The 16,453-nt window shown below is 28.5% G+C and overlaps 1 protein-coding gene across 3 annotated transcripts in view; it reads right to left on the bottom strand.

Annotated features, from left to right (window-relative positions):
- Window positions 1-524: 524 nt before the first annotated feature.
- The window catches only part of LOC106641894 (E3 ubiquitin-protein ligase ZNRF1), a 147,475-nt gene continuing 131,546 nt past the window's right edge, over window positions 525-16,453 (bottom strand). For all 3 annotated transcript variants that reach the window (XM_089590899.1, XM_089590896.1, XM_089590898.1), the window contains one exon: window positions 525-828. In XM_089590899.1, coding sequence (XP_089447025.1) covers window positions 771-828 — 58 coding nt within the window. In that variant the 3' untranslated portion in view covers window positions 525-770. The remainder of the gene's footprint in view (window positions 829-16,453) is intronic.

Genomic DNA, 16,453 nt, shown 5'->3' with positions numbered 1-16,453 from the left:
AACAGTGTAAATAGAATGTAATTAAAAATAAATATAATTGCTAAGTGTATGTTTACGCTTAAATATTTAAAGGAAGTAAAGTTGATATCTGAAACTAATATAAAAAGTTTATTTTATGAAATTAACTCGTAAGTTGTGCAAGCCTTTTTATATGGTTAGATAAGTCAGTGCCATGCCCTTAGTATATCTGTAAATGTCATCTCTCCAGTCACATAATTTTTCAGATGTAGATAACTTAAATGTGTAGATACACTAAGCATATGGCATTGATTTGGTTAACTGAACGAAAGCGCTGTTGCACCTCATTGAACACAAAATACAAATTTTGATGATCAACTTAGCTTACTTTGAAAATTAAATGCTTAGTGATTGTATTTAGCTTGAATAACGCACCATCTACACTGTTTTTATGAATAAGATAGGGCTACCTAAACTGGATAGTGAGAATAAATACAGTATGTAAAGAAGAGTTATTGTGTGTATGGATCTCGTTGTGGTTTTGTATACAAACTAGTATGCGGACGTGTCACACAGCACTTTTATTACGTAACTCAAAAAATCAGAAAATCACCGACTAGTAGCCACCTTTTGACTAGCTTATTTTTTGTAACCTGTCATTTTTTTCTCCTGGTTAATTTTCTTTTTCCTTGACGTAGTTTGCTGATGTTGTTAACACTGCAATTATTACTGTTGAAGTTTCTACAGGCACCTCACGAATCACATAATAAATTGTTTCAAGTCTCACTGCTTTTTTAAGAATCCAACTGACATCAATCGCCAGGATGTTCTGGACAACTTCGATTTACCTGGAACCACTTGTCGATACAGCTAAAACAGAGTTTTAACTAAATTTAATAATGTATACGTGTATTAAAATATTAGTTTTTAATGCTACATGAATATAAAATAATATCGTACAGTGTATTAGCATATGTGCGTACAAAATAGTATATTTAAAAAAAAGAGTCTAAACTAATTATGACTACTTATCACTCCATTGTTTACCTACACAAGGTATGTCGGAATTCGTATGGGATAAAATTTAATTATTAAAATTAACAGTTCATTTTTTTAACGTACAAAAACTTTTTTAATATTAAATAATTCACAACATCACGTTCTTTTAGACAGTAGGACAGCATACTGAGCCATAGCTTCAGCAGCCTCATATACTAACAAATGTTCCGATTTCTGTTGAAATGCCGATGTTAAAGGTTGCCCGCTTAGAGTCAAAGGTTTTACCAACTTTAAACATGATACGTAATAGGAAGTGCACCTTACGTACATTTTTTAAGTACATAATGAAAATTAAAACATCAATGTTATTATTATTTCACTTTACGTCATTTGACGTAAAATTTGAACTGCCCAGAAAATGTTTAATAAAATTTTAGATCATAAGAATAAATTAAAAATACATAAACAATAAAATTGTTTTAATATGATTACCATCCGGATAATCCTATTAATTTCACAAGTGACTTTTTCAAGTTTTCGTATTCAGGCTATATACCCATAAGTGGTGCCCGTCTGACAGGTAACGTTGGAACCAAAAGTCTAAGTTCTAAACAAAATTTATGAATTACAGTTATGTCAGTTTGAAAAAAATTTTTTTTTCATGGTTTCAAATCCTCAAAAAAAAAAATATTTTTCCGTTTACTTCCCAAAAATAAAGGTTAAAAAAGGCATTTGAGTAAATAAATATCCTCTGTGGAAATAGAAAATTATGTAATACTTAATTCTTCACATGACTATTAATCCTGAATTAAAATTATCCAACATTTTTCTTTTTTTTGGGTAACATAAAATTATTCATTCTATACAATCGTTCATCGTATTCACAATGTTGCTAACTTCAGTTGTAGTATTGGTATGAGTACAAGAATTCACTTGTCAATCTGTTTAGGCAAATAAACAAAAAAAAACCCAGAAGTTGTTAAATGTGTTTTTTATTATAGTTGTTGCAACGTTTCGTCAGCTATATTTCCTGACATCATCAGGCTAAAAAAAAGTTAACAAATTGAATTGATAACACAAGAGAAACTTAAAACTACGGACCTGTTTATTTCGCGGGAGCGAACTGTCGAATACAGTTCACGTTGAACGTATATATTTTGAATTGTGAGTAAAAGTTATGTACACAAAATACATACACAACTACACACAGTCACATGAATATGACTAGAAGCGATTTGAAGTTTGACACAGCGAATTACATAATACTCAAACGCGCGGTAGAAGAGAGCTGGGTGATATCAACTTATAAAATTTTACATACGATCAAAACAATAGGACTGGAGTTACAATTTAAAATTAGATAGTATACCTTTAAATATACGATTCAAGCCTAAAGTATCTTCCTTTTTATGTACAGTACTTTTAAACGGAAGAGAAATTAAAATTGGACTATTATTAATTATAGAAGGTACTCTTGTCGGTTGAATTTGTGTATTTTGGTGTATGCTGTATCGTCTCTTTTTGATATATTTGTCAACGCATTCGCTTGGATACAAATTTTCCTGTAAAATCGACTTTACAATATCAATATTTTCAGAATGGAAAGGACTGTCCTCTCTTTGCCATCTCAAAAATACATGGACACCAGACCATCAGCTTTTGAAGAAGTTGATCAAAATTAAAAGGAAACAAACTGTTGCGTTGCATTAAAACAAGTTTTTACTACGTTGTAGAAAAAAAAATATCACACCTTAGCACATAGTTGATAAATCTACACGTCTTCTGGATTTACAGTTAAAAAGTATGTCATATAAGTTTTGCTTAAAATATACCGTTGATGCGTTTTCTAGAAAATTACTAAATATAGAAATCAAAGATTCTTTTTTTTATGTGAACTTTATAAACAATGTTTTTAAAAAACAACTTGCTCGAATTAAAAGTTCAGAAATTTTAGATGACCACCGAATCTCTTTTTTTTATCTCACAAACGAATGCATACGACATTTCTCTAATGAACAAAAACAACATTTTTCTAAAAAGTACGACAATTTATGTAATAAATACGGTGTTTGCAGCGAGTCAAGTAAATTTATAAGTAATAGTAAAAAATTTTAAAAATCTTAGTAATACTATTATATAAACAGAGGTCATTGATGTAGCCTCGTTGGGTCAAAATTTCGCTGTTGTTAGGGAACGATTGTCCGAGAGTGACATTGGCAATGTCATTAAAAGGACGGTATTTTGCCTAAAAAAATCAAAAATCACGTCTAATGTTCAAAACAAAATCAGAGAAAAAATAGTTTTAGCAATAAAACTGCTATCAAAATAAGAAACCTCTGAAATTCAAATAAAATTCAGAATAAGTAAAAAAGTTAAAATGATAAGACAGTTTTTAAAAACCAACCTAAATATCTTTTTTATTCCATCTAATACAGGAAACGTGACTGTTTGCTTAGAAAGATCTGAGTATCTGGGAGAGATAAAAAAATTTCCAAATGATACAAAGGTGTATGAAAAAATAAACAAAAATCCACTAAATAAACTACAAAAAAATGACGATAAAATTTTACAGCAGTTAAATCAAAATGACCTTCTCCAGTTTAAGTATCCTTACTTATCTCTTACTTAGACCAATACAACAATAGCAAAATTATATGGCCTTTCAAAAATACATAAATCTACGCTATCTTTCAGACCAATTATTTTAACTATAAATATCCTAACACATACCCTCGATTTAATTCCATACAATAATTGAAAATCATGTTTTTCGGTACCTCCATCACATATCAACAATAGTTTTAATCTAACTACAAAAATTAACACTATTATTATTCTCAATAATTACCTATTTATTTTATTGAATGTCATTTCTCTGCTTAGCAATGTTATGCTTGAGGACGTAATCACAAGTCTTGACAGAAAAACCCTTCATATTCACGAAAAATAAAAAATAACGTTTGAAGATATCATAACTTGCACCAAGTTTTTGTTTAAAAATGTTTTTTTCCCGTCTAAACGTAATTATTACAGACAATTAACAGGTACACCCATGGGTTCCCCCATTCCCCTTTATGTGCCGATTTACTATTGACTGATTTGGAATTGGATTGCTGGAATACACTATGAGACAAATTTTATATTACACCGTTGTTTTTGTACAGATACGTTGACAATGGGTTTGCATGCATAAACATTGAACATCTTGATACAAATCTATACGTGTTCAATAATCATAAAAAACATATCAAATTCACCTATGAAATAGAATCTCATCATTTACTTAATTTTCTAGATTTAATTATATTTATTAAATTTAAATCTTCCATTACAACCGACTGGTACAGAAAAGAAACCTTATCACAACGAACAATCAACTTCTTATCCAACCAACCCCTTCACTGTAACATAAATACAGTTCACAACTTAATTGATAAAGCATTGTTACTCTCAGACAATCGCTACCATTCTGAAAATATTGATATTGTAAAGTCGATTTTACAGGAAAATTTGTATCCAAGCGAATGCGTTGACAAATATATCAAAAAGAGACGATACAGCATACACCAAAATACACAAATTCAACCGACAAGAGTACCTTCTATAATTAATAATAGTCCAATTTTAATTTCTCTTCCGTTCCATAAAAAATTTATCGTATAATACATGCAAAATAATATTAAAAAAGCATAACATTAAAATAATTACGAACATCAGCAGTCAAATCAATGATTTAGTGATATTAGGTAAAGATAAAATTAATACACTTGAATCTACTGGCGTAGTATACACAATTGGTTGTACATCGAGAGATGCTTCCTATGTGGGAGAAACAAAAAGATCTTTGTACACACGCATCAACGAGCATATAAAAAATAAAATTCCAGAATCTGTAATAAATCAACACATAATTAAATGTAATCATAAATTTAAATATGACGATACAAAAATTTCACACATAGAAAGTAATTGGCAAAAAAGACTGATCGTAGAAATTTTATATATTGACAAGTTTAAAAATACTGTACATAAAAAGGAAGTTACTTTAGGCTTGAATCGTATATTTAAAGGTATACTATCCAATTTTAAATTGTAACTCCAGTCCTATTGTTTTGATCGTATGTAAAATTTTATAAGTTGATATCACCCAGCTCTCTTCTACCGCGCGTTTGAGTATTATGTAATTCGCTTTGTCAAACTTCAAATCGCTTCTAGTCATATTCATGTGACTGTGTGTAGTTGTGTATGTATTTTGTGTACATAACTTTTACTCACAATTCAAAATATATACGTTCAACGTGAACTGTATTCGACAGTTCGCTCCCGCGAAATAAACAGGTCCGTAGTTTTAAGTTTCTCTTGTGTTATCGTGAGGTGTAATGTTTGATGTAATACATATAGTTTTTATTCAATTGGTTAACTTTTTTTTAGCCTGATGATGTCAGGAAATATAGCTGACGAAACGTTGCAACAACTATAATAAAAAACACATTTAACAACTTCTGGGTTTTTTTTGTTTATTTGCCTAAACAGATTGACAAGTGAATTCTTGTACTCATATCAATGCTATAATTATTTATAATACATAAACAAACAAAATAGAAAACATTTTATGATGACGTTTCTCTGAGTAAATATTTCAACTAATTTCAAAGCAGACGTTAATAAGCTTAAAGTAGCTGAGAAGGAGAACTAGGGACTTTGTATTTTTATTAATTTTTTAATACAATGACGGCACTTATTTATAAGGACAGTTTTATACATATTTTTAATTTCTCTTACACGTTGTTAATTTAATTTTCGTTCCATTCTCTTTTCGTTCTTTCAATTATTTTTTTATACCTGCTTTTAGGATTAAATTGAAGAAAAATTAATCAATTATGGCTTATTGTTAGATATAGAGAACGAAAGTTTATTTTAGATTTTGACGCAAGCAGACGAATTGTCCAACTTAAATAGTCCTACATATCAGCGATGATTTATCATAAAATTTGTTAAGTGAGCCAGACAAATTTAATTTTATTTACATTAAATACTTTAGCAGACACTTAATAACTTTTCTTATTTTTATGCAATAAATCAGCAGATGATTAATGTTGACCTATTTAAAATGTAAAAATTTGATATTATTTTTGATAAAAAATCATATTTCATTTACGAATACTGAATATTCCAAGGAGGCTTACTTTTTGAATGAATCCTACTGATGTGCTTCCTCTAAACATCATTTCTAGAAAAATATTTGGCACAGTATGAGTAAATTCTTTTTTCTAATAAGTAGGGATTTTATTGATTTCTATTCGAATGGGTTTGTCTCTTGAATTCCAATCCACAAACTACGCATTGTTCTATCTTTCCATTAACATGCTTTCTTCTTCTTATGACGAACAAAGTGTTCATGGTTTTTTATTATGACTTGATAAAGTTGACATTTAAAATATTTTTTGTATGTTTTTTTTTCTTCATAAATATTAAAAACTTTTTCATCCCTATAAGTAATAGTGCAAAATTCATAGTCAAATAAAATTATGAAACAGAAAAATCAATTTTATTCACAAATTTTCTTTACTGATAAAACAATCATATCATCGAAGATAAATTTTTGCACACAATTTTTTTTGTAAAAATTTAGGTTCAGAATATTAAGTTTAAAATACGTCACGGTACGTGATATTTTGACACTTTTGTATAAAACTATAAATCAAAAACTAGTTTGCCCATATAGTTAAAACAAATCTGCAATAATGGCATGTAATAAATATACACAAAAACTCTACTCACATTGGTACTTATATATAAAAGGAAAAAGTTTACTTACATTTTTATTGAATCAATAAACATTCTCTATTAACACTTTGAAGCTGAATGCAAGTTATTAATTTGATTATTATAATTGAGAAAAAAAACTTAATAGTTTATGATATACAAAGCCCTTAAGAGAAATTCTAAAATGACGAAGAGAATCAATTACTTACAGAACAAAATGTATCAGTATATATGGGTCATCCTAACTAAAACTGTCTTTTTCGTGCCCCAGTCAATTACAACGTCATGTAAGGAGATATCGATTTAAAAAACTTTTTTAAATGATCGAGGGAAGTTTTTTGCTGAAACACTACATAATTAAAGTTGTTAAAAAGTGTTGCTTTAATTTGAGCTACAAAAAAATAGCTGGATTAGCTTCACGGATTTTAAAACTTTTTTACGGTAGAAGATGTTTCAGTCATTAACATAGGCATCATTTTCACGCATTTTAGAAAATTAAAAAAAATTATATCCAAGATTTGAATAGTATTCAAGTTGTGGGACGAAAATCTGAAAAATTTAAGCAATTAAATTAGAACGTTTGAATTTGGATGTTTCGCATTCTATGAAGATCAAATATCTTACATAAATTTTTTTCGATTTAACCATTAAAATAAACCAGTGCTGTAACTTTTTAAATTTTTTAGTTTGATCCTCTTAAAATATAAAATCAAGAGCCTGTAACGCTAAAGAATGCCATGTATCTTCTCGAGGTGTTGGAGTATTGATTTAGAAGGTAATGGGTTAAGATGTAGCTGATTTTTTTAAGATATAAATGTACGGGCGAGGATTAATTGCATTTGGTGCATCACAACATGGTTTTTCAACAAACCTACGAGAGCCTGTGAGGCTATTTCTTTACTAAGAGTAATGCTTTATATTTTCGTGTGATGTTGGATTATCAACTCGAATAGTGACTTTCGTCAATGTTAGTAGTGAGTACATACCATAAATGTGAGAATGGAGGTAAATTTTTATGGAGAGCGCTTTCATCTTAGTTATTACGAGATTTTGTAAAAGTTCGTTCGGTTTCTATTTTTCTTCAATGAAATGAGAAAAACGAAAAAACTTTTGTTGTTCAGATCTAGCAAAGCCCACAAATTTTTAGCTTCTAATCATAGATAATACAAAAAAACATTTGAATCACTCTATTTATGTTCCTTTTAAAAAAATTTAAACTTCCTTAAATATTCCAGTTTTCGTAAAATAACCTACATGTCAATTTTGTCACTTCAATTTTTTTCCTCAAGACTGTATGGAAAAATAAATGATATGCATACTGTTGTATAACTAAAAAGAATGATTTAAAAATAAGTGTAAGCTTTGAGTATATTTAAGTCATTTAAATAAAAATTTTTTAAAACTTAATATAAAGTTAAGAAAGCAGAAAAGTAGAGGGAATTTTCGTTTATTACGGATTCATCATGACATATGGTGCTGGGGAGGGGGCGAAGAGGGAGCAGGGACTCCTAAAAATACTTCGTTTTTTTCAGTTTGCTTTTTGGAGTTAAAAAAATCTAAAAATTTTTGTAAATTAGTATAAGAATCAAAACAAGAATAGTTTAAATTTCATGAATACGTTTTTGTAAATTTTTAACAATTTTTTTCCTCGTTTGTAATCGCAGAAAATAGCCAAGGAGATAAAATTCAATAAACATTTTTAATCATTTTATTGATTATATAATGATTCTGGAAAAAAGGTCTAATAGGTTCTTTTTACTTCACTTGAACATCCTTATATGGGATACTGATTAAGCCTAATATTAAGTACAGATAAGAACGAGGCTTTTGTGGTCCCAAAAAAACCTTAGAAATAGTTAAAAACATTACGTGATTTATGTGATACAAATATCATAATATTTTAAGTAATCCCTCAGTCCTCCTCCACCACCTTGGCCTTCTCTTACACCTGATGTTTACCTGGTTTTGTTCTTAGCTTTCTTAGCATCTCATTAACAACCATCTGCATAATGTGAATTTTTTTTATTTTTTCATGTTTTTTTTATAGAGTTTCATTTTTGTTTTAGCTTTCTCCAGCTTCTCTACCACTTAGCCATTATTATTTCTCATAAAATATATTTACTGTCTCATCTGTATAATATGTTAGCACCTTGGAGAAAGAGTTACAACACGCTGGTTTTTCTACTCAAACTATTAATAAGTTATATGAATCGTTTGGAATTTTTTTATTTTATAGGGCGAATTCGAAATTTGGACCAATTAGATACTATCATCATTACACATTATTAAGCTTATTTATTTTATCATTAAAAATACGTATAAGAACACGACATAATATTTTTTTATACTCAATCAAAATACAACGCTTAGTAAGCTTATAGAATATTGAAACCGTGGACCTCACTCTTAGATCAACTTACCCTAAAGGCAGAAATTTTCTCACTTTTTTTTCGAAGTGCATGAAGTATTTTAATGAAATTCACCCTTTTATTGAGGATTTATATCATGCGTAATCCTTACTTAAAAAAGTTTGTATTCTATGAAAACTTCTTTAAATTAAATCTATTATTTAAAAACTCTGATGTACATGTCATTTAAATATAAATGTTTTCATGTTTTAATTAAATTTTTTAATATTGAAAATAAAATTTGTCAAAGTAAATTGATAAATGAAAAGAAAATTTTTTAATTAAAAATATTTATTAACACTAAAAAGTTTTTGCAAAAAAGGCATTTACGTATGAAATCTAGTGTCATTATTGTTACAGCTCACGTAAAAATAATTGCATTATTTTTAAAATGATCATAAAAATTAACCCTATTATGTTAAAAGATTATATTTAAATAATAATTTAATGAGTATTATAAATTTTTTTTTCATTTTCATTACCTGCATAATAAAATATCAAACTACGTACAATTTAATACCTTTGCAATAGAAAAGGTATTGAAGTTAAATTTTTTCATTTACTTTTAAAATGGTGTCACTATAACCAAAGTATCTTGTATTTTGGTGCTGGTAGCACAAACGAAATACACCTTTTTTCTAACAAAGAAAGTACACTTATTATAGTATACTGCTGCAAAGCCTACAAACCTGGCTGTGGGCGCTGATGAGATTACATCTTTAAGGTTTGCAGCATTTGTTGTAAACAGTCACTGAGATTCGCTATAAAGCTTGGCTAGAATTGTGACTGACTTACATAAATCTTGATTAACTTTTATTGTTAACATTTAAGAAGGACTTACGTAGACGTATCTCCTACTTTTAATTTAAGTTTTAGGTAATTTAGTGGATGCAAAAGAGATATCTTTCTTTTTACTATCCGAAAATTAGATTTATTAGCACTTAGTTTTTCTGACACTTCATTAAACTTTATATCGTAGAATAAAGAAATTTGAAAAAAACTTGTGTTGTGAAATGGTAGAAGGAAATTATAATTTTTTATTAATATTTTTGGTAAGTGAACATGTTAAGGTTAAGTAAATGTTTGATAGTTTTTTTTGGTAAGAGGAATTGTTTATTTTAGTACTTTTATATTTTATCTCATAGTTTTTTAATAAAAAACTGTGGTTTTACAATTAAAATATTGATTTCATACATAATTACTTAAATAATTGTGTATTTAATATTGTTAGTCTTCATTTATTGATCATGGCAGATTTAAACAAGATATCTATACACAATTTTTAATTATAAATAGCTGTTCAGGTCACTTAGAAACTTCAAAGGGCTGATATTGTGCTGTCTTGTGCTAAACACATAGAGTTAAACATTATTTCTGTGATTTAAGTTACCTTAATATGTAATACACAAATAGCTTTTATGTAACATTCATAACAGACGATTTTTTTAGAACCACAGTAAATTAATAATGATGATAAAACAAACAGACCAAAATCATTGTAGTTTAAATATAGGCGTTCCGCCATACGCAGAAGTATGTCGTGTACTTATGTTGCTGTTAAAGACTTTGTTTACACTTTTTCTAACGTTGTTGTAAACTCCAAAAATCATGGAGAGTGGTTAATTCATTTTAGAGATATTTTATACAGAAAAAAATACGTTTTGTCCTATTTGGCTACAGGTTTGTGTAACGTGATACAAAAGTACAAGGAATACTTGATACAAGGTGAATTATGGAGAACACATTTGAAAAATTACTATAAAGACGAAATAAGGTGGCATTTCCATACCTTTCATATCATAAAATGACGATATAGAAACAGAAAATGCACTAGGAAGCCACAGTGGTATCAACTAATTAGGCGCGATTTATGGAAAAATATCTACCATGCCGCTAAACTTTTTTTTCGAAACTGGAAAGTATGATACATGCGGACTATTTTTCACAAACCACCGTTAAATATATGAAAATGATGCGATTTTCGAAAAATTTAAAAATAATTTAAAGAACTAGCAAAATGATGGAATTTTGATAGATATTGATGGTCTAAAGTACAAAATTTACGTTATTAAAGCATTAATTTTAGAAGTCAATCTTCTTTTAAACTCCATTTTCAGATTTTCTGTATCGTTTTTATCTTCCTTGTACACGGACAGGGGTTAGAACCATTTTAACCTGTGACACCTACCGTCTTTTATTTGCACTCACTGCAGCATGAGATTTACCGCTGCCTAGCACGGGTTTTTTCCGGTACCAGAACTGAAAAAAAACACTTTTAACACTAGTATACCTCCACTGGTACCGGAAAAACTCGTGCTATACATCAGTTAATCTCATATTGCAGTGAGTGCAAATAAAAGACGGTAGGTGTCACTGGTTAAAATGGTTCTAACCTCTCTCCGTGTACTGTACATTTTGTTCTGCCAAGTATAAGTTGAAAAGTACAATGATGACATAAAAGGAATTGATAAAACAAAAATGAGTATAAAAAACAAAACCATTATTAATTTATTGGAAAAATTTCAAACCATTTGAAATCAAAGCGCAGGTATTATGCATGATACATATAGCGGGGTACTTCGTTTTTTTTATGGCAAATTTATTGTTGACATGCGTTAAAAATAAAATTTTTCTTTTAATAAAATTTGTTACTACCTAAAATATCTGCAATTTAATGTCTGTTTCTGACGGTTTGTTTTTTATGAGGAAGTATTGGTATCAGATATGAACTGGGTATGATGGAGGCTTGATTACATAAATATGACGAAATGTACATTTCATACATAAAAAATCTTGTAGATGATTCGATTAAACATTATATTAAAACAGCAAATGAACTGTTCAGCACTATCACAACTAATGGTAATAAATACAAGGCTTAGAATATTGTAGTAACTGACATAAATGACGATAGCAGTATTTAATTTGGTTAAATAATCAGCACTTATGTAGTAGATAAAGAAATTTATTTCAAATATTACCAAATTTATGAAATTGGGTTCAACACTCGTTACTTTATCCATAGTAATTTCATCGATACGACAAATACAAAAATAGTTAAATAGCATTCGTTAATAATGTGGAATCTTTGTTTGCTGTATGAAAAGGATAAAAAAAATTTTATCAAGACACCACATATGATGTGAAATAAAAGTTCTTATTCTAAATGAAATTTTTTTGATTCATTTATGAACTTTTTGTTATGTTTAGCAAATTATGGTAGTCACCCACTTCCGGTCATTGTATGTTTATAACAAATATTGTACGCATAATTCAAATAGTATTGTTTAAAGAAGCGTTCGTATATTTCATTAAATTACATAATATACTTATACTCATCCACACTTTGTGAAAAACGCATGTACTTATACACAAGACGCGGGAGAGTGTACGTACAAGTATGCATATAAATATCTGGTGACAAGAGGTATGCATATACATTATATACATACATATTATTATATACATCTCATATTACAAAAATGTAAGACTAAATTTAGTCACCAACTCCTTACTCATCTTCCTCTCTCGTCGACCCGCAAAATTTTTTACTTTTTATTCAGCCCTCTTTCGAAAAAAGGAAAAAAAATTAAATTTCTCCGATAAATTAATCCAATCAAAAATATTCTGCGAAACTAAAGACCCTTTCAACCCTCCTCACAATTGAAGTGCCACCACCCTTTAGCCCCTCTCTGATACCTTTCATGGTAGTCGTTAAAATCAAATTATTAATCAGATGTTAATTTTTTTTACTATTTTTATAAATAATGACATACTTTACACGAAAATATAATTTGTAATGGACACACTTAATGTAAAGAATACTCTAAAGAGAGTAATGTTAAAAAGAAAAGTAAATGTTCATCGTGTGTAGTAAGCAATTTATTTTTAAGTATAAAAGTTATCTGTGATTGTTTACTAGAAAAAATTTTTTCTTTTTTTCATATAGAAAAAATTTCTTTCCATACTATATTTTAAATCATCGATTTATTTTTGAAATCATCTTGAGAGCAATACATAAAATTGACCGTTAAAAAGGGTCTTTCATAATAAAATCCTAATTCATCAAAACTTTGCCTCTGTGATTTATTAATTGTCATTGAAAAAGCTAGAACCCAAGAAAATTGTTTTCTACATAATGTAAACGGTAAAGATTACTCGTATTTAATGTGATTCCAAGTATAAAAACTTTATTGATTGATTTATCTCCAGTTATTATTTTAGCTTCAGTGTTATGTTTAAATAACTCAGTTACGCAAACTCTAGTTCTATTGCACAAACCATAAAATATACTTAAGTTTCTTGTTTACTTAATAATGGTACTTACTTTCAAATTAAAAACATGCGGTGGTAAGCCTTTATGTATATAACGGAGGGCTTCGATTGGAGAACTTTTATCTATACTAATATCTGTGCGATCACTACGTATATATTTTGCAAAATCTATACAGCAATACGTATGCTCGATTCCTTCAATTAAACTTAAAATTTTGTTGTTTATTATGTAAGATAATTTATTGTGAGTTGTTAAAATTATCTTGTTAAGGTCATAATTTATACGATCTTAATTTTTATAAATTTTCATACCAATGTTACCATTTTTCAGGAATATCAAATGATTTAATTGTTTCGTTTCCAATCTTTATCAACAACGAAACCCATTCTTTATTCATGCACTGCAGGTTATTTTTTAATTTTAAAAATTTTATAGTTTTTTTATAAGAATGAGTATTTTATAGTATCAATAATTATTGAGGTTTAACACCTAAGCTTGACCACTAAAAGCATTTTTCGCCTTTTAAAATAATTGTTCCATCTACTTCAGTCTTTTAACGTTTTGTCGACAATTTCCAAAGCATTAAAAAAAAAAAAAAAAAAACATTTAAAAAATGGTGATTTTTGACACGTTTAAAGTTATAAAATAATATGTATATATTAATTTATATGAGTACAAAAATAGTTCTGTCAGTGACTCGCAGTGTGTGCAGACCGGAAACTCTTGTTGTCTGCTGAACTGCTGCTGCGTGTATACACGTAGTGCAACGTACTGTAACTCTAACCCAATCACCTGTATATATAAAGCTGCCTTGGTTGTATGCATAGATTTACATGTTTTTATTTAACTTGTAATGTTTTGTTTAAATATTAATATAGTGAGAAATTAAGCCTTCGTCAAAGTTTATAAATTATAATCAAAGGAAAATAAATGTGTTGATCACGTGCCGTTATACGTTATTTCTTATTACTGGTAATATTTGATTTTAAATTATTACATGCAACTTATTATTATAAAATTGCATATATTTATAAGAGAGAAATGTACTGAAGAATTGATTGGGAATTTTCGATAGGAAGGTACATGACATAATCGTTCTCGTGTTTGAATTTCGCACCATATCTGTAAATTTAGACGAACATTTATAACCTTCACTGAATAAACTTTGTGATTAATTATCTTTTCATTTTGTCCTATGAGGTACAATTTTTAAAACACCGTTACGAAGAAGACGACTTCTAGTTTCTTACTTTAGTTTTTGGTCATTCTGGTCCAGTTTTACAAAAAACAATTGTAATAATTGTATGACTTCCGGTGTCAGAACTGTGTACGTCAATAAGAGCCCATGATAAACGAGTGCTCAACAACGATTTTTGAACGTCTCGTTCTCATTATTTGATCCAATAAGCGAATCTGAAATTTTGTATAGAGGTGTATAAAAGCTTCATCCAAATCTCTCCAAACCTCTCCAAGTTTTACTTTGATAGCCCAGTTTTTAATTTTCGCATGAACCACCTTAAATAAGCATTCAATAAGAGCCCATTCAATAATAACAATCAATTTATAAAGCACAAAAGAAATATGTCTCGGATTGCCAAAGAATCAAAACTCATTGTTTTAGTTAACTACAGAAAAGATAAATGACCCAATTACTGTGCATTAAAATTTTTGACTGTGATTTTCTATTGTATTCGATGTACTTTGAAGTATTCAAATTCAATCTTAAAGTGAAGCACCTGTATCTGTTCCTTATACTATCCTAAATGAAAAGAATCATCAGTAAGAACCTATTCCAGATACATGTTACTTTTTAAAGTATGAAATCACATGACTCATAATTTAAAACTAAAAATAAATTAGTTATGTTAAACCACACAACTGTTATTTTGAGATAGAGTAATTAGGAGGGTGGTGCGCGAAGGGCAGGATTCACCTCACTAAGTGCTTCGCGCGCCAACTTCCCGTAAATAGATTATAATTTTAGATTTGAAGTTTTTTTTAAAAAGCTTTCTTTTTAAGTTTGAATTATCTTACTAACAATTACTCTATTATTTTAATTATTATATTTATAAATTGCAGATTAAAAAACCTGTATGGTAACAGTATTTTTTGTTTTTTTATTTTATTTCGTTGTGTAAAACTTAATCACTGAATATCAACTTAATTTTTACAAAAATATTTTTCAATGTTTCAATAATTATCTGTGCTTCTTCCTTAAATTAACTTTTCTTTTTAATTGTGTTCCTGAATTTAAACAAATAGTTATTTTATTAATAAATTACATAAAAAGTTACTCATCAAAATGTTTACATAATAATAGTTCATTAATATACTTACCTTTCTATGTTTATGAGCTTCAAGTCTTTTTAAGTAAAAAAAAAAACAAAAGAAAGGGCACCAAAAAAATACAACAGAAGGAAAGAAAAAAAAAGTAAAAAAAAAAAAAAAAAAAAAAAAAGCAATAAGAAAAATAAGATAAAATAAAATAAAACTCGGTGGGGTGATCAGCCCTTATTGACTGTAGATCTTGGCTCGGCTGAGCGTGAGTGTGGTCACTCTTGGACCCAGTCCCCGTCCACACGCTTAAAACGGTATAGTGTAATACGAATAACAGATTGGCCGAATAATGAGAAATACGATACGAAATAAATTGTTGATAAGATGTTTAAAAAATTGGCAAAAGTAAAAAATTGTTTTTTTTGATTGAATTACTACAAAACTTAAGACTGTGTGGAAAAATGTTTGAACTAAGAAAAAGCCTTATAAGAAAACTTACACAACCTCGCATAAAATTTCTAAAATCGGTTAATTTTTTTATCCACAAAGTTGGGAAAACCGTCAAAATATGCTTTTTTTATTGTTAATAACTAACAATTTTTGAAACTATGCAATTTAAAAATTAGTGTTGATTATGCGTCTTAACGGCGTTAATAAGCCCTCAAAATTTCCAATTGATTGGTTTAATAGTTTTTGCAAAAAGCTTATTCATTTATTAAAGCGGTGCTTTCGGAAGAACGCTGTCATTTTTTAGAAACAATTGTGCAAT

This window comes from Copidosoma floridanum, unplaced genomic scaffold (assembly GCF_036245765.1).
Source record: "Copidosoma floridanum isolate Cflo_tuat_1 unplaced genomic scaffold, Cflo_Japanese_pri ptg000013l, whole genome shotgun sequence".
NCBI classification, from domain to species: Eukaryota; Metazoa; Arthropoda; class Insecta; order Hymenoptera; family Encyrtidae; genus Copidosoma; species Copidosoma floridanum.
Note: the sequence above shows the minus strand (reverse complement) of the source record. Positions and strands in the feature narration are given on the sequence as shown.